This window comes from Xenopus laevis, chromosome 9_10S, assembly GCF_017654675.1.
Source record: "Xenopus laevis strain J_2021 chromosome 9_10S, Xenopus_laevis_v10.1, whole genome shotgun sequence".
NCBI classification, from domain to species: Eukaryota; Metazoa; Chordata; class Amphibia; order Anura; family Pipidae; genus Xenopus; species Xenopus laevis.
In genome coordinates, this window is record NC_054388.1 from 77,520,206 (window position 1) to 77,542,314 (window position 22,109).

At 38.8% G+C, this 22,109-nt stretch overlaps 1 protein-coding gene across 1 annotated transcript in view; it reads left to right on the forward strand.

Moving 5' to 3' along the window:
* aox1.S (aldehyde oxidase 1 S homeolog) overlaps nucleotides 1-22,109 on the forward strand; it is a gene marked incomplete at its 5' end in the record, with an annotated part of 52,516 nt that overhangs the window by 11,427 nt on the left and 18,980 nt on the right. The window contains 14 exon segments of the mRNA NM_001092592.1: nucleotides 1,700-1,844; nucleotides 2,980-3,072; nucleotides 3,480-3,631; nucleotides 5,087-5,180; nucleotides 8,501-8,610; nucleotides 9,114-9,298; nucleotides 10,534-10,696; nucleotides 12,610-12,696; nucleotides 13,968-14,137; nucleotides 15,744-15,870; nucleotides 16,853-16,975; nucleotides 17,975-18,071; nucleotides 18,697-18,821; nucleotides 19,478-19,611. Coding sequence (NP_001086061.1) covers nucleotides 1,700-1,844; nucleotides 2,980-3,072; nucleotides 3,480-3,631; nucleotides 5,087-5,180; nucleotides 8,501-8,610; nucleotides 9,114-9,298; nucleotides 10,534-10,696; nucleotides 12,610-12,696; nucleotides 13,968-14,137; nucleotides 15,744-15,870; nucleotides 16,853-16,975; nucleotides 17,975-18,071; nucleotides 18,697-18,821; nucleotides 19,478-19,611 — 1,805 coding nt within the window.

Consider the following 22,109-nt stretch of genomic DNA (forward strand, 5'->3'; position numbering starts at 1 on the left):
TTAATATTACAGGTCATGAAGCTGGATAGGGGTGTTTTGACCTCAGCTTTTCTTCACCACTGCCAAAACTAGACTTGCCACCTCTTAAAATAATATTTACCGGCCGGGTGGGTGGATGATAAAGTCGGTGGGTGAAACTGTGATATACGTAGGCAGAACCATTATGTAAGTGGGTGCATTGCTGATGGACTCTCCACCAAACAGCAGATAAATTGGTAAATATTGAGGCAGATCACAGATCAAATAGGTGGGCTAGTATAGTGCTAAAGGCACTTTTAGGATGAGAAATTGCAGTTCTGGGTCAACACATACACTATGGGTTATAACATACATAGGGATGGGTGAATTCTTTCACCTTGTTTCACTGTGGAAATGACGCCCATAGACTTGTATGGCGTTGTGCGTCAAAAAAAAAGACGCGTGTCAAAAAATATTTCGAATTTTTGGCGAAACAAAACAGGTCAAATTTGCCCATCCCTAAACATACATGCTACTTCACTTAACAAAATGGCTACAAACAAACAATCCTAAACAATACACAATGTTAAATGTACTTTAGTGAATAAAACACTTAACGCACTTGTGCTTAGCTTCATTTAGGTGGTGAAGTTTAACAGAGGTTCCTCAAATGTTGCACTCTTTACAGAAAGGTAGAATCCCATGGGCCTTTGGTCAAAATGACCACCTCCAATGCAAGAATACTTGTCAAGGCACTTTTTTCTAGGTGAGATTCTCTTTAGGGTCCTGGATGGGATTCTTCTTCAAAGTCCTGGATGGGATTCGATTAAACAATCTTGCACAACGCTTTTCTACTCTCACTTTCAATCAATTTCTAAACATGCTAATTCCACCTATGGGGACCTATCAGAACAAACTGATGATCCCTCCCGTATGCCTGTATATTAATCTAGAACAAACTCCCTTGCTCAGATTGTAGGAAAAAGATTGTGCTGTATTAGGTATCATTGTGTTGGGTGTGGAGACACCTAGATTGTTTTGTTTATTTTTTATTAAAAATAGACACTGAGCCCAGGGCCCGTTATTTATCGTTTACAGAAAACAGCAAACCAGCCCAGGACATTTAGGTTATGCTGTTCTAGTAGTAAAATGTAAATATCAGTATTGCACTAGTGTCACATAAGTGTAATGATCTCCATCTACATCCTCTTGCTCTTCTTATTTATGATATAACTTATTACATTTGTATTTGACCTTTCTAACTTTTAGGTATCTCATTTGAGATACCTTGCAATTTTTCATCTGATCTCCCAGGAATGGTGTAACTTCGGAGCAATGCAATGAGGTCATTAGCAGAGTTTGAGGATATGGTATAAATCAGCCTTCCTATAGGGTGCCATGCATAAACTGAATATTTTTGCTTCTTTAAGTTGGCTTATGTTCACCCACACATAGACTGTTGTAATATTGGATAGCTGAAATACATAAATTGACTTCCAAAGCAAACTCTGCTAAAACTAATCTAAGAACCCTTTAGCGTTCTTGTACTTCTGACCCTGGTATTTGTAATTGGCCCTTATTCTGTTAAGCAGAGGGCAAGTCAACAGACACACCAATATTGACAAAATGATTGCCAATGGTTGCTTGTGAGCTTGATGTTGCTCAAAGCTAAAGTTTTTGTTATAGTCAGTGAATTTGTATTTAATACAATGTTATTAATATTAGCTTTATCTGTTCTTAGTTGATGGCAAAGCAACACAAACCAAAAACTTTGATTTTTCATGGAGAGAGAATCAAGTGGATAACACCTCATAGCCTGGAAGAACTTTTGGCGTTAAAAGTCCAATATCCTGATGCTCCTCTTTTAGTAGGAAATACAAGCATTGGTAAGCACAGGACAAAGAAAGGAAAATAAATTTTATACAACTAATGAATAAAACAATATATATTATGAGCTTTTAAATTCAACATATATAACTATCACAAACATTAATAAGCACCTAATTCTTTTTCACAACCGTTTTTTCAAGTTCATTCTTTAATAAGAACGCTTTCACTGAATATTTTGCATTGTTGAAGGGCATTTTGGCTCCTTTTAGCTCTACCCACTCCACCAATTGTTGGGTTTTCCCTTAAGAGACAATTGCATTTTTTGTGATGGAGTGATTAATAATTAGTGAATGAAATTAAAATGTTTTTTTTAAAAAAAAATTTTTAAAAGTTGTGTGGTGATGCAGTGTGAAAAGTGACCATAATAGCATTCTGGTTAAAACAGTGCTGGTACTGTTAGCAGTCTTCACTACATGTGGGCAGTCTGCACTAGATTCAGAGTTCAGTCAACAGGTCTCTGTGCTCAACAGAAGTTTGCGGCCATTTGCACAACGTGCAAAAAAAGGCAGATAGTGGACTTCTTTGGAATTTTTACCATTGTGTGGAGCATTGTGAATCATCCCTGCTCTGTTTGCAGTCAAGGGTTCCCTATTAGACTTTTAGTTATGCTTTCTGTCATGCCTCCAGAGGTGAATGAAAACAAAAAACCCTAACATCTTCAATAAAAGTCTTTGTCTATGAGAAAGGATTTTCTTGTACAGTATGTCCTTTTGCAACACTTTGAAGAAAAGATAATATCAAGTTTTCTGTCATTTAAAACTTTTAAAAACGTAGAATTGACACTATAACCATTGTCAATCTAGTGTGTGTATATGCATACAAACACATACAGTAATAAATTATAATTTAATTACACTATACTGTAGAGCTGAACACACTCTGCAAACTACTAATCTGACTTTAACCAGCCAACTGTAGCTGTAATATTATGTAACTGTATATGTAACTGTAATATTTTAGAGTTTCAGAACCACCCCAATTAAACACTGCATTAATTTTGCTTTTACAAAAGGAATATATGGCTACATTTACCCCTATAATATCTTGTAAGAATATTGTTGGAATAATTTACATGTAAAAAATGTAAAATAACAGTCCAGCCCCACTAATTTATATCTTGCTTTTCTCCAGGTCTTCAAATGAAAATGGAAGGTATTATTTACCCAGTCATTTTATCAGTCAGTAGAATTGAAGATCTTAATGTTGTGAAATACACAAATGATGGTAGGTTTTACTCCATACAATATCTATACTCCCTAGTGTTAATAGTTTTGCATTTGTTTAAGAGAAAATGGGACATGGGCATGATGTGCTAGGGTTTGTAATTTACAATTTCACCCTTTAATACTATCTTAAGAATTGTGAATTTTACCTCTTGAGGACATGGTGGTCTAGAATAGATATCATGGCATGAAATAAATTTGGGATTAACACAAACACTACCCATGTGAGCCTTAACATTTTGTACCACTAATCAGATTAATGCTTTCAATGTTACCACAATGATTTTGTTATGAGTGAAAAATAATTATACCTGACAAATGTAAATATGTGATTTTGGAGTGACATGCAAAAGTTTATTTTTTCCTAATTCAGTCCTAGCATAATTTGTATGTACTTTTTCCTTTTAGGAATATCTGTGGGAGCTGCTTGCAGTCTATCAGTGCTGCGGGATACCCTAAACAAAGCTGTCTTGGAGCATCCAGAGGAGAAGACCAAGACATTTTGTGCACTGCTCCAGCAGCTGAAAACTCTGGCTGGAAGACAGATAAAGAACATGGCTGTATATAATGACATTATTTATTAATCTCACTCATGAGTTCATAACTTTAGAGGCATATTTATCAAGGGTCGAATTTCGAATTGAAAAAACTTTGAAATTCTAATTCAAAAAGACCAACTGAAATGAATTCGAAATTTTTTTTGGTCTAATAGGTTAGTTTTCTATTGAATCGTGCAAATCGCAGAAATAGAGCATTCGATCGAATTAGATTCTAAGTTTTTCAAAAAAAACAAAAAACTTAGATTTTTCAAAGTCCACCAATTGACTCTAGGAGGTCCCCCATAGGCGAAAACAGCAATTTGGCAGGTTTTAGATGGCGAATGGTTGAAGTCGAATTTTTAAAGACACAGTACATAATAAATCTCGATATTCGAATTTTCAATTTTTTTTCAAATTAGGGGTGGGAAGGGGAAAACATGTTACTTCCTTGTTTTCTGACAAAAAGTCACGCAATTTACCTCCCCGCCCCTAATTTGAATATGCAAATTAGAGTCGGATTTGGTACGGCCGGGCAGAAGGATTTGGCCGAATCTGAATCCTGCTGAAAAAGGTTGAATCCTGGCCAAATCCCGAACCGAATCCTGGATTCGGTGCATCCCTATTTGCTAGCTAGTATTTTTTGCTTTTTTTTTATTGACTTGGTTATGAATGGTGTTGATGATATAATTTGATGTTTGTAGACCCAAAGTATGGTGACAAAAATATGATTTTGTGCTGGATTATACCCCAAATTGGTACACCCAAAAGAACAATTATTAATTATAGGGAAAGTGCATAGCAGGGGCACTAAGTCATATGAGGCCACTATGAAAAGAAGCTTTTACTTCCATTACTCCTTTGTTTACTTTGTTCAACTTATGCCTTTGTTCAACTGTAGTGTCATCAGGGGTGGAAAACTTTGGAGCACAAAGGTGTTTTATTGGCAGTAAAGATTTTAGGTGTCATGAGTACCTTAGTCTGACTGATTGGGTTTCTCTCTCTCTCTCTCTTGTATAATGAATGTTAATGAGCTATTCACAGGGCTTCATATAAGAAGTTAAGATATATATCCATAGTGACAGAAACCTTTCTGAGGTGTATGATGTCACTGTTCTGTTACCCATGAAAAAAAATGGTGACCAACACATGGTCAGAATATATCAACTTTCTTTGACATATCCCTCTTTGGTAAAACCTTCCTTTAGCACTGCCTCAGGATACAGTATATACCCATTGCATGTATTACCTGCTTGCAAATGAAATTATCCCTGAAGTTAACAATGTTATTTATAACATTAAAATACAAAATACTCATTGAAAAAAATTCTACAAAATGCTGTAAACATATATCTATTGGGAGATTTTGAATGTACTCTCTGGATAAAAATCTATTTTCTGAAGTATGTACCGGTATGTATGTATAAGTATATCTACTGTATGTTAATAGTGCTAACAATGATAATATTTGTGTTCCAGTCTTTAGGTGGACATGTTATTATCAAGGATTCCCTCTCTGATCTGAATCCTGTTTTAGCAGCAGCCAACTCGTCTCTACATGTTCTATCAAAAGGTAGCATGTGTCTGGGGGTGATGAGGGTGGTCTTGAAAAAAGTTTTGTGCAGGGGATGTCTGCCAAGTTTTCAATGTTCCTAATGTGTGCTGTGGAAGACTACCTCCCTGGCAGGCAGGCCCGGATTTGTGGAAAGGCTACTTAGGCCCGGGCCTAGGGCGGCAGAATTTTAGGGGGGCGGCAAGCTGCCCAACCACACCTGCATTGGTTCAGAAGCACTGGGGATTTGCAGGAGATACAATAGTTTTTGAAATTTCCTGTGCACCAATCCCCAGTACTGTCAACCTGATGCTTAAAATTTGTGCATGTGTACAAAGGAAGGGGAGGAGACAGGTCGATGACCAGCAGCGGGCCTAGGGGTGCCTGCTATGTAAATCTGGCCCTGCTGGCAGGGTTACAAAAGCAACTTAGCTGTTTAGATTTCCTGGAGGACACTAGTAGCACAAATATGGAAACTTTTTGTTTAAGAAGAAAAATTTAGATTTTTGTTACAATAAAAGGGCTCCATCTGTATATGTATATGCGAGGATATACTGTACTGTTGCTTTCCTGCTACCAGTAAAACTGGGATGCCAGCATTAAATTCAGGGAAAAAACTTTTTTTGATGCAAGTTCCTTTGATGTGAGCGTGTGTCTGTCCAAAAGCTGTTTTTCATATATGCAGTCATTTACATAGACGGGGGGCAGGAGAGTACAGGCTTGGGACCTGTTTGCCACTCTCTGCCGAAGGCACATGCAACCTAGTCCAGATGCTAACATTTTTTCCCCTTAAAATACAGGACCCATATATTTTTACCTGGGTTGTTTTCTATAAATTCTCTCGTTTGTAGTTTCAATGATTGCAAAAAAAAGTGAACAGAGACACACAGGTCTGGGAGACAAATGATATGCAAATTATCCAGATGAAGCTCATAAATTATGAGCCAAACATTTCTTTTATTAGTATTAACCAGTAAACCCCCGATTCTCTAAAGAATCGTTAATGAAAGAATGGTAACAACAGTGAGGCAGCAAAATGCGATGGGTGCTGATTCACTCTGCATCCCCAGGCAGCAACTGGCGACGCTAATTTGTGGGGATGTAGAGTGAATCTGTGCCTATTGCTTGTTATTACCTATCTGCTATTAGAATTCTTAAATTTTGAGTTTATTGGTAGTAAAGTGTTACTGAAAAATTTCTTTATAAACAACATTTTTTGTGAAAATGTTCTCCTGTCCTTGAATGAGTTCTCCCTGGTGAGCTGTACTTAAAATCTTGACTTTAACATCAGATGAACGCTGCACTCTTGAAAATGCAACATAAAGTTGACCATGACCAAACACAGGCTCAGATAGGTAAATGCCGACTTTTCCAATGTTTGTCCTTGTGATTTGTTGATTGTCATGGCAAATGCAGCCTTAATGGGGAATTGTCGTCGTTTAAGTTTAAAAGGTAATTCCTGGTCAGAACTGGTAAGGTCAATTCTGGGAATCAAAACAGTATCACCGCTATGGGATCCTGTAAGCACTTCTGCCTTGATAACATTTTGTCTCATGCTCTTCACAACCCACCGTGTACCGTTACATAAACCTTGCTTAGTGTTAGGGTAGGGGCACACGGCGCGATTTCGCCGCGATTCTGCGCTGGGCGAGTTGTCGCTGCGTTTTTTAAGCCGAAATAGCTTTGCTAACTTTGGCGCTGGCGTCAATGCAAATCGCGGCGAAATCGCTGCGCTAATTCACACGCGGCGATTCTTTTTCTACTGTCGCCCGGAAACGCTCAGCGAGGCAACTTCGGACGACAATAGAAAACGAATCGCCGCGTGTGAATTAGCGCAGCGATTTCGCCGCGATTTGCATTGACGCCAGCGCCAAAGTTAGCAAAGCTATTTCGGCTTAAAAAACGCAGCGACAACTCGCTTAGCTCAGAATCGCGGCGAAATCGCGCCGTGTGCCCCTACCCTTAAGGTTTCTTAACAGCATGACTATTGTTCCTACTTTGAGTATAAGATTGTGTTGTGGTAATCCAGCATTGTTGATAGTGTTTAAATATTCTAATGGGAAGTTAAGTTTCTCACTTTCGTCTTCAGAATCAATACAGTCAGTACTCAGAAAGACACAGCTTTGTCCAGGAAGTAATGCAATCACTTGGTTGTTTATCATGTCAACATCAATATTTTTTGGAGATAATATAGCCCGTTTTGCTAAAAATGGCCACCCACGCAGGTACGCAACCGGTTCCCCTCCTAGAGTGACGCTAGCGCCGCCATTAGACAAACTTGCAAAGGAGTAGCAAGATGGCCGACGCTTATACAGACTTTAGTGGGCGGATGACAAACTCGCAGAGGAGTAGCAAGATGGCCGACGCTTATACAGACTTTAGTGGGCGGATTTGGCAGTGGGCGGATGACAAAGTCGCAGAGGAGTAGCAAGATGGCCGACGCTTATACAGACTTTCGTGCAGGTACGCAACCGGTTCCCCTCCTAGAGTGACGCTAGCGCCGCCATTAGACAAACTTGCAAAGGAGTAGCAAGATGGCCGATGCTTATACAGACTTTAGTGGGCGGATGACAAACTCGCAGAGGAGTAGCAAGATGGCCGACGCTTATACAGACTTTAGTGGGCGGATTTGGCAGTGGGCGGATGACAAAGTCGCAGAGGAGTAGCAAGATGGCCGACGCTTATACAGACTTTCGTGCAGGTACGCAACCGGTTCCCCTAGTGTGACGGTGAGCGCATCTGCCTCCCTAGATCCTAACCTTCCAGCGGTCGCCGCCTGAGTGAGCAGGAAAGGAGGCGGCGGGAGGCAGAAGGAGACGGTGAGCGCATCTGCCTCCCTAGATCCTAACCTTCCAGCGCATCTGCCTCCCCGATCCTAACCTGTTCTGATCCTAACCTTCCAGCACATCTGCTAATCGAAGGCCGCATCTATGTCTTTCGGCTGAAGTTGCGCGCGCATCTCATAGATCCTAACTGAAGTTGCGTGCGCATCTGCCTCCCCTCCACTCGGGACATAGATAGGCCTTCGGTTAGTATATAGGATATCTATTAAACATGTATAAGAAAGGTCTAAAATCTGCCCACATCTAGTAACTCATAGGAGCCAATCAGCAGTGAAACAGCTAACCAGTAAATGTTACATTGTCATTGATTGCTAATGGTTACTAGACAAGTAATATATATATATATATATATATATATATATATATATATATATATATATATATATATATATCTCATTACTCCATATTATTACCTCAGTAAGTTCTATTTCTGTGTAATAAGAAATGTTCTGGACCTATAGACAATGCAGTTATCATTTAATTATGTATCCCCTTCAGCTGGAGCAAGAGAGATTCACTGCAATGAGGCCTACTTTGAAAGTATAGAACATGCATCACTCCTGCCTGAAGAGGTGTTGATTTCTGTGTTGATTCCATTTTCACAAAAGGTACACAAATTGTTTTGTTTCTGTTAAACCTGGTTGTTATTAAAAATTATTTGAAGCTTATTTGCTAAATGCTTCATTGCCACCACGGTTACATTGTAACTATAGGTGGAATAATACACTAGTTTAATAAGTTAATCTTTTCCAAAATCCTCTACAAGCTGACTTAGTAGAAAAAAAAATCCAAAACCTGGCAAACCAGATTGTGTGCATGTGCTCTACTTCAATATTTGCAAGGGATCCCTGCACTTATATATATAATGCACATAATACAACTCCACGTGCCATTTTGCCCCCCCCCCCCCAAAACATCCAAGTCTGTAATGAAAAATTTAATATACAGAGAGGAATTAGCCCAACGGTGTGCACCCTGCATACAACTTTGGCACCACTGTGTACCACTATTAAAGGCATTAGCCAAAGTATTACCTTGTTTTATTTGATAGCATATGTTTATGTTCTTGCACTGCATTGCAAAAGTGTTTATTGTGCCTTTTCCCCCATAGTGGGAGGTTGTGTCAGCCTTCAGACAGGCACAGAGGAAGGTTAACGCTGCCCCCATAGTGGTGACTGGAATGAGAGTTCTTTTCCAGGAGAATACAGATATCATCAAGGACTTAAACATATTCTTTGGAGGCATACAGAAAAGTACACTATGTGCAAAGAAAACCAGAATGGGAGTTATTGGAAGGTTTGTGAAATGGGTTTAAACCAATGCACTGGTTTGTAACATGTACAGTCTTTATTATGTATAGTATATATATATATAATACACAAAAGCCATGAATATCCTGTAAATAATATCCTTATAAATGGTGAGTTCTGATGTCATCAGTTATAAACGGTGAGTTCTGATGTCATTTCTGTCACATGACTCACTGAAATTTGTGTATTATAATAAATAAAGTACCCCCAGTTGTAAAATATGAGGATATTAGAAGTAACCTCGGCCTTCGGCCTTCGGCCTCGTGTTTTTATATGGTCATGAAACTCCTCGGTAACTTATAATATCCTTATATTTTACAAGAGGGGGTACTTTATTCACTATATATATTTATATATATATATATATATATATATATATATATATATATATATATATATATATATATATATATATATATATATATATATATGATAAAAATTTATATACAAAAACAACCCGTGGTAAAAAAGGTTAAAAGGGCCCTATTAATAAATATTTATAGCGTCACCTTAATATACACTAATTTAAAACAAAAATTAGCATGTATAACATTATGGCATCAATCTACACTCAAATCACATTTTGGTGCTGGCCACAATTTCTATCTAATTTAAAGTGATTGTATGATTTTATTTATACTGATTTACATTAGTTTTTAAAATATACAAGTATGGGACCTGTTATCCAGAGTGCTTGGAATTTGAGGTTTTCTGCATTTAGGATTTTTCTGAAATGTAGATCTCCATAGTTTACGACTTCTAAAAAATAATTTAAACATTAAATAAACAAAATAGGATGGGATTTTAGTGAAAAGCTGGAGTCTATGGGTGATTGACTTCCCGTAATTTGCAGCTTTCTGGATAACTGGTTGCAGGATAATAAACCTGTATACATTTATTTGCACTCACAAATCTCAGAATTATATGGGTTTTCAAATTTCTTTGCTATGAATTGTTAGAAAAACACACATTTTTAGAGGTTTTAGAGGTATTAGTATTTTTTTTTGTATCGTTCTGCACTGTTTCGTTTTTTAATCAGAATTTTTAATAAATTTAATGACAGTCGTGGTTTTACAGTTTGCTAGATTAGTTGTGGTTTCAAAAAACTGTAAAACCACTCAAAACCTTTAATAAATAAACCTCCACGTGTTCTGATATATTTCATTTTGTGCTATGCAATAATTACATAATTTCTACTTGCGTGTGCTCACAATTGCTCAGGCACTGGGATGACGAGATGCTGAGTGAAGCTTGTAGATTAATTCTGGATGAGATTACCCTGCCACCCACAGCTCAGGGAGGGATGGTAGAATACCGTCGGACACTCACCATCAGCTTCTTCTTGAAATTTTACTTACAGGTTTTACAAGTACTGATATCATGGGTGAGTTCATTTATAAAGTTTTGCAATTAAAGATGCAGCAGATAACAAACCAACATCCTTTTGCAGAATGAGGACTTAATAGAATACAAACAACACAATGTAATGAATTTTTCCCACTCCAGACATGCTCTATAATGCGTGAGACCTGGGGGTTTCCGGGTAAGGGGTCTTTCCATAATTTGGATTCCATACCTTAAAGGAAAAGTCAACCCCTATGTGCAAAAATCCCTTCCCCCTCCCCTGTGTAGGCCCCCCTCCCTCCTCCCCTCCGGCCTACCTGCCCCCCCCTGGCATATGCCCCTAACTTGTTAATTACCCCTCCGTGCAGGTCCTCTCTGGCTGAGTTCACAGCAGCCATCTTCTCCCGAACACTCTTCTTCCTGGATTCAGCAGCGTTTTCTGGCGCATTAGGCGCACTGGTGCAGTAGGAGGTATTTGCCTGTGCGGATCTACTGCGCATGCTTCAAAAGTCACAAAGTTTCTGATAAAAATCGGAAACGTTGTGACTTTTTGGCGAATGCGCAGTAGCTCCGTACCGGCAAATGCCTCCAACTGCGCATGCGCCCGAAAGTCAAGAAGTTTACGATTTCTTTTTCCGAAAACTTCATGACTTTCAGCGCATGCGCAGTAGACCCGCACCGGCAATGGCCTCCTACTGCGCATGTGACAGAAAACGCAGCTAAATCCAGGAAGAAGAACACTCGGGAGAACATGGCTGCTGTGAACTCAGCAGGAGAGGACCTGCATGGAGGGGTAAACAAGTTAGGGGCATTTGCCCAGGGGGGCAGGCAGGCCTGGGGGAGGAGGGCCTACACAGGGAAGGGGGGGAGGGATTTTTGCACGTTGGGGTTGACTTCTCCTTTATGTCTACTAAAAATCATGTAAACATTAATTAAACCCAATAGGATTGGTTTGCCTTCAATAGGGACTAATAATATTTTAGCAATGCTTTATTATTACAGAGAAAAAAGAAATAAATGTAAAACATTTTTAATTATTTGATTACTATGGGAGATGGCCTTCCTGTAATTTGAAGCTTTCTGGATAACACATCTCATAACTGTATTCTAAATATATTATGTCTACCTTTCTCCTATTACACCTATTATTTGCTATACTACACGTTTGTGCCCAGATTATAGTAAAATGATTGTCAATCAAAGTCGTTCTTGGAGGCTTACAGCTTTCAGATAAATGGTGTCTATAAAATTATTTTAGAAGCCAGAGCCGGAATAAGTTTTGCTGGTGTCCAAGGCTTGACATATACCCATCCAGCCCCTCACATTTACAGTGAAATCAAGACTATTATAGGAATAAACATAACAAAGCATCCAGTGAGTTCTATTGTTCAACGGATGATGACTTCCAGTTTACATTTAATAACAATGTTTAATTTCTCAAAAAAGTATGTTGATTATATATTGCTATATTCACATTTATTTTAACCACAGGTGGTACATTTTGTGATCCCTAAGTTGTTGTTATGTTAACATTGTACTCTCATCCAATATTATCATTTTGCCTAAGATAGAAAATGCAAATACTGTGTATAACCTAGCTTTACATTAAAAACACTACTAGGATTTACAATTTTATGATATAGAAAAGTACAGACAGGAAGGACAACATTATTATAAATAACATGGTAAAAGACATAGTAGGAAGGAAGTCCCTTCCCCATAAAGCTAATGAACATTTCTTTGTATTATATATTAGTTAGTGCTTATTGCTATTAAGCAATACACAACCTTTTGAAAAGTGCAAAATTTATAAAATCACCACAAATGCCTTTTTTCTTTTTAAAGACAGATTTGTAGATTCATTTACAGAAAAAATTATCATATCTATGATCATACCTATGTGTTCTACATCCTCCCCCAGAGCTTTCTTAAATGGTACAGCTTTATTTTTAGAATATCCGTGACATGGAACCATCAGTGAGTGGTGCTGTTTCAAAAGAGAACCTCAGTGCCAAAGGAAGCAATATACAGAGATATCAGGTAAGACATATTCCACAGCATTTAGTCAAAAATTACAACTCTCAATCATCAGAACATGAAGTATTTTGTTTAGGATAGCTTTTCAGGAGAATAATGTTATTATGAACTTGCTATCTGGTGCAGCAGCACAATACAGTGTAACATATACAGCTAAAATGGTTAATATAAGTCAGTGGATACACACAAAAATTTAATTCCAAATTAGTTTTTAGCAATCTAGAAGCAGGTCAATTGTTGTGGTTTTTAAAGCTCATATTAGCTTGTGCAATCAGGTTTCACCTTGCATACATCATAGGAGGAAGTCTGTGGGCCCTTGAGCCCATAAAAATCCACTGGAGAGCCACCAGGACCTCCAGCTGGCCAGCCATGCTCTATCCAAGAGAACAGGGAGGAACAGTTCAAATAACTGTATAACCAATGACATTTGTGATTTGTTCCCCTGCATCAATAGGCATATTTGTGAGTGATTTGGAACAGTAGGTGGGACAGACGCACTGGTGTCCAGCAAATTATAGGATAGTGCAAGGAGCATCCTGGACACAGTTACCTTTAATGAATGGTGTCAATGTGTGCAACGACAGTTGTGGTTTTAGATAAGCCCCTATAGCCGTATCCCATTGTTAAAGGAACAGTTACACAAAAAAGAAAGTCTTTTAAAGTAATGAAAATATAATGTTGTTGCACTGTTGTGTTGCACTGGTAAAACTGATGTTTTTGCTTCAAAAACTCTACATTAGTTAATATAAACAAGCTGCGGTGTAGTCATGGGGGGGCAGCCATTCAAAGCTGAAAAAGGAAAAAAGGCACAGGATACACAGCAGATAACAGATAAGCTCTGTAATATACAATGGGATTCTTCAGAATTTATCTGTTATCCAGTGTGTATCCTGTGCTTGAATGGCTGCCCCCATGGCTACACAGCAACTTGTTTATATAAACTATAGTAGTATTTCTGAAGCAAACACACCAGTTTTACCAGCTCAGAGCAACATTATATTATCTTGTCATTCTTTTAAGACACTTTCAGTTTTTAGGGTTACTGTTCCTTTAATATGAATGAAGACTGAAATAAAGAATAAACCATAACAAACCAAACAACTTCCCAGCAGATTTAAAACATGCTATTTTATTACAATCGGATATATTTAGCTACTTTTTAGAAATAAAAAATAAAAAATGAAATACAGATGTTTAAATGAAAGATTTTGTGATGACATTATCTCTTTTTTTTTAATGTTTCACCAATTTATCTCACTTGCTTTTTGTCCAAGGATGTTTCTGCTGATCAGTCCCATCAGGATACCGTTGGTCGACCAATTATGCACCAGGCAGCTATAAAACAAGTGTCTGGGGAGGCTGAGTACTGTGACGATATGCCTGCCATAGATGGAGAACTCTTTATGGCACTAGTGACCAGCTCACGGGCTCATGCAAAGATCCTGTTAGTGTAACATTTGCATACTATTAATTAGTTGATATTATTTAATATTAATTGTCTTCATCTTATTACTAGTAAGATTTAGCAACCATGCTAAGGTAAATGTGGGAAAAGTACCGTAAATTGGTAATTTATAACCACAGCACAGCAGTGAGCAAAGTGCAATTTCAGCATAATTGTCATGCTTTTTTCCCCATAATGCAACAATTTACCAGAATTCCAGCATTGTTGCAGTGACAAGGGGGCATTGCACCAGACACAATTAAGTGGCAGATGACAGCTGAAGTCTAAGTAGACCACTGCCACCCCAGAATCGAGGTCCCTGCTTACCTTCTCATAAAAAGAAATTCATTTTGTCTTGCAAGATCTATTATGCAACGATGCTAGCACAAACTCATAGTATTATTATTTGCAATGAAGTCAAGTATCTTATCCCTTTATACCCCTTCGAAAAGCTTTCCTATCACTGATGTCAGACTAACCGGCCTATAGTTTTGAGGCTGAGAACGGGATCCCTTTTTGAATAGTGGCACCACATTAGCAATTCACCAGTCTCTCATCATCATGCCAGCCCTCAAAAATCCTGAAAAATTAAGTTAAGAGGTTTGGCAATCACAGAGCTAAGGTCGCTTAATACCCTGGGATGAATACCATCTGGTCCCAGACCAGTGCTGTAGTGGCATCACTATAGATTATACACTCTGCAGCATTTAAAAGTTTTGACATTTTGTTGTGAAGCACACTAAGGCCATTGGATGGAATAAAGTCTCCAGTCAATATACTCAGTGCTGTAATTCTAGTGGAAGTAGGGCAACGGGGTCAAGTTCCACTATAGCTAAAAAGAATACCATCCTTCCTAAAATCAAAATCACATAACCTAGTATGTACCGATGCAAGGAAAAGCTGAAATTAGTCATCCTGGACAGGTTCCCTTAGCTTATGCCATTTTCAATGCAGGTTTTTGGAGGTGATGGAGTTGAACACTAATGCAGGGTGGATTTAGCATAGCATGGCCCACAATTACACTGAAACAGAAGGAAAGAAAGCTGCATTGCGGGTAAAAGACATGGTAATTTGCATCTGAATTTTGCTCTTTGCCCTGTTCAAAAATGAGCCCTCATGTACTGACAGACAATCAGGGTCACTGATAAATTGGATAAGAACAAAGTTTCCTTCTAGGGGAAGCTATCTAAAAATGCTTTTCTAACAAAACTGTCAGACTGCAGTCTCCTTCCCACAAAAACCCAAGGGGCCTTTCTAATAATAGGACGCTGCCATCATATGACAGAATAAATCCAACAATCCAAGTGCAATGCAGTTATTGTTTAAATGTATGAAAATTAGACTTTGCAACTCTCTTACCATCTAACATCTGGAGATCCCTATCTCAGTCTAGTTCTCCTATCTAGATCCCTATCTCAGTCTCCTTTATTCCAGCTAAGAATATATTTATCACTTACATTTCGATCTGTCATTTGGGGTTTTCATTTACTCAGTATCAAAAAAAGCATGTGGCTATATTTGGTGATCTTAAGTTCACATTAGCCTGCTTTTATCTGGAAACTCTTTGCATAATATCCTTAATTTATACTGTTTATTTATTTCACAGTTCTATGGACCTGACAGAAGCCAAGAATATGCCTGGTGTCTGCGACGTGATAACTGCAAAAGATATTCCTGAAACCAATGACTTCTATTATTTCAACTGGCCAGAGCAACTGATGGCAGATGATAAGGTGCCTGCAACATTCTAATATTTTCACAAATCATTAATGTCTCTTCTTAAAATGGGTGCAGGGATGAACCACACAGAGCCTTAGAACTAAGGTGGTCCAGTAAAAAAACAATATGCCAAGTTAAATTCACACATGCTGAAGTTGATTTTATTAGAGTGCAATTATGGACATAAGTGCAAAAAGCAAATTGACAATTCACTGGGGTGCCCTCTGCATAATAATAATCTGCTCCTTATCACAGAGCCCGCAGGCTGCAGCTGTGGGAAAGGGGGTTATTTATACAGATGGCTCTCAGTGGACCAGTGATTTTTTTGATTGTTCACATAGAGTGAGACTTTACTTTCACTTTTACAATTTGCCCTGTTTACTGCATGATTTAACATAAACCATACATATTTCTTGAGGGGTTGGTTTTTTTATGGGGGGGAGCAAAGAGCTATGTTTATTGCCCACAATCCATCTGACCTTTAGGACCTGCATCTGCTGCTAACAAGTGCAGCTATGTGCACATGTGCCTTTCCTTCTGCTTGTGAGTGCCTATGCAGCAAACAAAAGGAGCAGCATATGGTGCCCAAAAGGAGCACTATGGGATGCAAAAGACTTTAGAACCATGTACCTATTGCCTGCTCTGGGCCCTCCTTGTGCCTGTAAGCCCTGTGCTCTGTATCTTACACCTGATGTGCCATTACAAGTACAGCTGTTTCAAGCGTTGAAAGTGCGATTTCCCAAAAATGCACATGCCCTCAAGATATAAAACTCTTGTGATTCTGGTTACATATCTTTCCATTCTTATTGTTAGGGTCCTGAGCAACAAGAAGTTAACATCTGAGAGTGATTTGAGGGCCTCCATGCAATGAAAACTAAAGCTTACAACATTCTGATTTCATCCCTACAGTTGCTTAGTTATTATTGATATACGTCACATTAATGAGGGTTCTTAACATTCCTAAACAGCTCTTTAGAATGTCCCTTGTTTCTCCAGGTTCTCTGTGTTGGATACATCATTTGTGCTGTAGTAGCTGATACCCAAGAACATGCAAAGCAAGCAGCTAAAAAAGTAAAAGTCATCTACCAAGATATAGAGCCAACCATTCTAACTATTGAGGTAAAAAAGATAATTAGTTGACTTTTTATGTAATGGTCTTTTCAGAGTTGTTCACACTGTAAGAACCATAGCAATGGTTTTACGCCAATGCCTTTTTCCTCATGCTAAAAATGAACTGGCCCCATTAGAACTTATACATGAAATGCTTACCTTTACAAGTGCCATGCTACTATTTGGCAGTTGCACTTTTTTATTTTACAAGACCAAGCAGCGTGCTGTAGTAAAGTTGTTTCCTTTTGGGCTGCTCCCCTCCAAAAGCAGTGGGTAATGGGAGGTGCTCACCCTAAAAGACAACGAGAGTAATATTTAAGGTTGACTGCTTTTTGCAAATATTTGGCTAATAATGGCATTATAGTAGGTTATTGTAATCATATTTTCATATATGTGTATATCTAGCTTTGTTTTTGAGCTACGGTCAATTGTAGGACCACAAACAATATATAATGACCTGTACTTAAAGGAACAGTAACACCCAAAAATGTAAGTGTTTTAATGTAGCGAAACTATCATGTCCTGTTGCCCTGCACTGGTATAACTGATCTGGTTGCTTCAGAAACACTACTATAGTTTATATAAACAAGCTGCTGTGTAGCAATGGAGGAAATTGAAAAAAGGTTACATGGCACAGGTTAAATAGTGGATAACAGATAACACCATTATGTTCTACAGAGCTTATCTGCTATTTACTGTGTAACCTGAGCATTTCCTCCTTTGAATGGCTTTAAAACGCTTTAATTTTTTGATGTTACTGTTCCTTTAACACTATTTTTAACATGGCAGTATGTGTACTGCTTATAGGCCAGTTCAATTAAGCACCATTGAAGGGGTATGTAAGTACATACCTCTGTCTCACTTATGTTGAGTATCAGATTAACACCCCACAAAACTGTATATTTAGTTGATCAGCATTGGTGAGAAAAATATCCATCTAGTCATTTCTAGATATGTCCTAAACTTGCATTCCCTGCTTCATCAATGATCTTGATGCTTTCACTACAGGATGCAATAAGACATAAATCCTTCTTTGAAACAGAGCGGAAATTACACCATGGAAATATTGACAAGGGATTTAAAACAGCAGATCACATTCTTGAAGGTATGCTGTAATAAGTAGTCAGAATGCATGTGGCTATACTCAAGCACACTATACTACATAACCATCTTCACAGGCCATTTAAAAAACATCTTAATTTATAATTCTGAAAATAAAATGTTTAAGTTCTTTTTTATACAGAAGAAGTAAAAGGGCAGCAGACTATGCTGTTAGGTCATAATGATCTGGCTGCCTGTGTGGGATTCTTTAGGCACATGTACTGCTGGGGGGAACCCTGAAACTATTGCCAGTTTTAAGGTGGTGGTAGCACCAGGGTTCCCAGCATCAACTGATGCTTTTGCATGTGACTTGCAACAGGGAACAGACAGATGGAGCAATGCCAAGCACAAGTATAAAGAGTGGCTCGGACACAAGTACCTTTAATGAATGCTGTTGGAAATGACCCTGTTGTTACTGGTGGAAGTGTAAAGAGCAGTGAATAGAGCCAAGAGCCAGGATGCTATAGCAATTCATATTAAGGATTCTGCTGGGTCGCTCCTGGCGATACCAAGCAATATCCGTGAAGTGTCTCTCATTCAAACGCATGCCTTATTACAATAATGGTTTTGTGACAGTACAAAGCAACTTTAATATGATCTGTTGATTTAGTTATTCTTATATTGAATAGGGGAGATTTACATAGGGGGACAAGAGCATTTTTACATGGAGACACAAAGCATTCGAGTTGTGCCAAGCAAAGAAGACAAGGAAATGCATATTTATGCAGCATCCCAAGATCCATCTTACATGCAGGTAGATATAAAGCAGAATGTTTTTTAGGTGAATCTAAATAACCAAATAGCACAAAAAATTAAAGGGCTTCATGCACATGTACTGTGTCCCTGCAGTGGGATTGCAGTGAGTATCAGGCCCCATCAGGCCTATATACTTTAATATAGTATAATTTAACCATATTATATAGAGGCCTATATATTTAAAGGTTGAATTTTAGAGGTTTTTGAAACCATGACTAAACTCACATTCTCTAAACCACAAATGTCATGGAATTTAGTAAAATAATCAAATTTAAAAAGTACGAACGAAAAGAAATGCTGAACGATGCACTAAAAAATCTGAATACCTGGAAGACCTCTAAAAATTCAAGTTTTTCAAGCAATTTCCAGTGGGAAAAAATCCAAATACCTCTAAAAGTCTGAATTGATTAAAAGGGGTCCAATAATATCAGTGCAGCTCCCATTGACTAGGTCAACTTTTACCTGGCAATTTTTTGCATTAGAGGTTTTCCTGGTTTTTACACTTAAAAAATCTCGAATTTTTAAGAAAACCACAAATTTTTCATGATTCGTGGAAAAAATTGCAATTCAATTGTAAATTGGCCTCATAGTGTAAAGCTCCATTCTTCATTTGCATTTAAGGGAATAGATGATATGATGTATCTTCATTTACAGGGCCTTGTTGCATCAACATTGAACATTCCCTCCAATAGGGTCAACTGCCATGTCAAAAGAATTGGTGGGGCATTCGGGGGCAAAATTACAAAAACTGCTTTCATTGCAGCAATAACAGCTGTGGCTGCTAGGAAGTAAAGGTGGCCATACACGGGCAGATAAAGCTGCCGATATCGGTCGTTTGGACCGATTTGACAGCTTATCTGTCCGTGTATGGGGGCTTCCGACGGGTCTTCCCGATCGATATCTGGCCACGATATCGATCGGGAAGGTTGGATTTTTAACCGACCGACCCGTCGGAGCCCCTTGGCGCATCGTAATTCGATCGTTCGGCCATACGGCCGAACGTTCGAATTACCCCCGATATAGCCATGCTGTTAATGGCACATCGGGGAAAGATCCGCTCGTTTGGCGATGTCGCCAAACGAGCGGATCTTTGAGTCTATGGCCACCTTAAGTGACACAATGACACTCAGTACTTATGGACAAGATCACATATTAAAGGAGTTTTTTTCATTTCATTTTTGTATCAGTTATATAAAAATTATAGTCTTTTTTTCCTACATTATTTCTGTTCTGTGCCTCCTTCTGTTATATGTGTTATTTTATTTTTACCCGATTGTTGGCCACAGATTGAAAATTCTGTGGTGCAGGATATCAATTACCTGATTGACAACACCATCGAATCTATATTTCTGGTTTCCCTGTGCCATGCTGTTAGCTGTCTGGCAACATGTGGAGTGGCAAGGCTAAATAAGCTGGCTCTAAAAGTGTTAAGTCACTGGCTATCAGCTCATATTAAAAAAGTACAATAATTAACAATTACTTGCCAACTGCAGGACATACTCTGTAATGGTCAGAGTTTACTCCAATTGAGTAGGCATGTGATGGCAGCTCTATATTCATAAGGAGTGAGCTGGGGGAGGCACATTGGCATCCCCTTACTTATGTGTCATTCAGATTCACAAGTTAGGAGTAGGGGTTCTTTATGGTAGGTAAGAACAGGTCTGTCCCTGTGCTCGGCACCTTGCCTGGATTATGTATTCAGTGCAAAGAGCAGCCAGAAGAAGTGCCCCCGTAAAGGACAACCCCCTTGCTAATAAAAACCCCTACCCTCCATAGTCTGCCCTCCCTGCTCCCCCCCCGCACAGGTGTTCACAATAACCAATCAGAGACTTGAACAGTTATGTGGCCCATGTGGCCCCTCTTAAAGTTGCTGACTAAATCAGAGTTAGAGAGCTGAAAAGCAGGAAGTAGTGTTCTGGCTATTACATTATACATCCACACACTCCATCCTTTATACATTAAATTTTTGGCTAACTATATAAGAAACATTTTTTATTTTGCACAGTCTATCTATTTACCCAGTTTTTATTTTTACAGTGAACTGTTCCTTTAATGAGCACTAAGGCCTAACTATATCACCCTTATATCTTTATCATCTGTCCCCATGCAATATCTTTTTATTTGTATCCTTTAAAGGGATACGGTTTAGGGCTAGGGCCACACGGGAAGATTCAGGGAGATTGGTCGTCTGGCGACTAATCGCCGCGTCTTTGAGGCGACTAATCTCTCTGAATGGCTTGCTGGTATCTCGCACCCGCTAGAGCTAAAGTCACCTGCGCCTATTCAGACGCAGCGATAAGTTTTTCAAAGTCGCTCGAAATTGCCTCACGAGGCAATTTCGAGCGACTTTGAAAAACGTGTCGCCGCGTGTGAACAGGCGCAGTTGACTTTAGTGCTAGTGGGTGCAAGATACCAGCAAGCCATTCAGGGAGATTAGACGCGGCGATTAATCTCCCTGAAATCTTCCCGTGTGGCCTAGCCCTTAAAATGTATTTTTTATGCAATTCTAATTGCTACTGGACTATTTCAATCTCTAAATTTATTTAAATGAAATTACATTTTAAAACTGCTATTGCTTTGGCTTTATGCCAAACTACATTTTGGGGCAGATTTATTAAAGTGTACCAAGGTACAAAATCAGAATCCGTAGTTAAGAACAGGCAACCTGATCAGGACAGGCAGCAAAGTCAAAGTCAGTATTAGGCAGTAGTCAGACAGGGGAATCAATACAGACATTGCATGCAGGAATTTTAATTAATCAATTCTAACTGTAAAAGAGAACTCCTTTTTACAACCCCCCTCCCATGGTTGTCCACCAGAACTGCGCGGTCTAATAGATTCAACCACTAACTGTACTTGATCCTAATTAGTAGAACAGAGCAGAGGGTTTGTGGGTACAGAGCTGAGCCAAGAAGTATTTGGGCCAAGGCAATACTACTTGACCTGGCTACCTGCTTGTACACTCCCCACCTGATCTCCTCTCTCGCTATCCCACCCCCCCAGGCCACGGCTGTTGATACCTTTCCCAAACTCTCCTGCCTAACCCTAGTTCTCAGGATTGTTGCTGCTCTGCAACTCTCTAGCAATACCCCTGCTAGTTCTGGCCCTGGTAGATGCCATCTTGCACTGCAGATGTTCACTTCCAACAATTGCTGTCCAGAGAAAAATGGAGTTTAATTCAGGTCAACCTGAACAACACTATCTCATCAACCAGTTTGAGATAGTGTTGGATATGGCAAATGGGCACTATTGGAGGTCCTATTGAAGTAGAGAGTTTTAGGAGAGA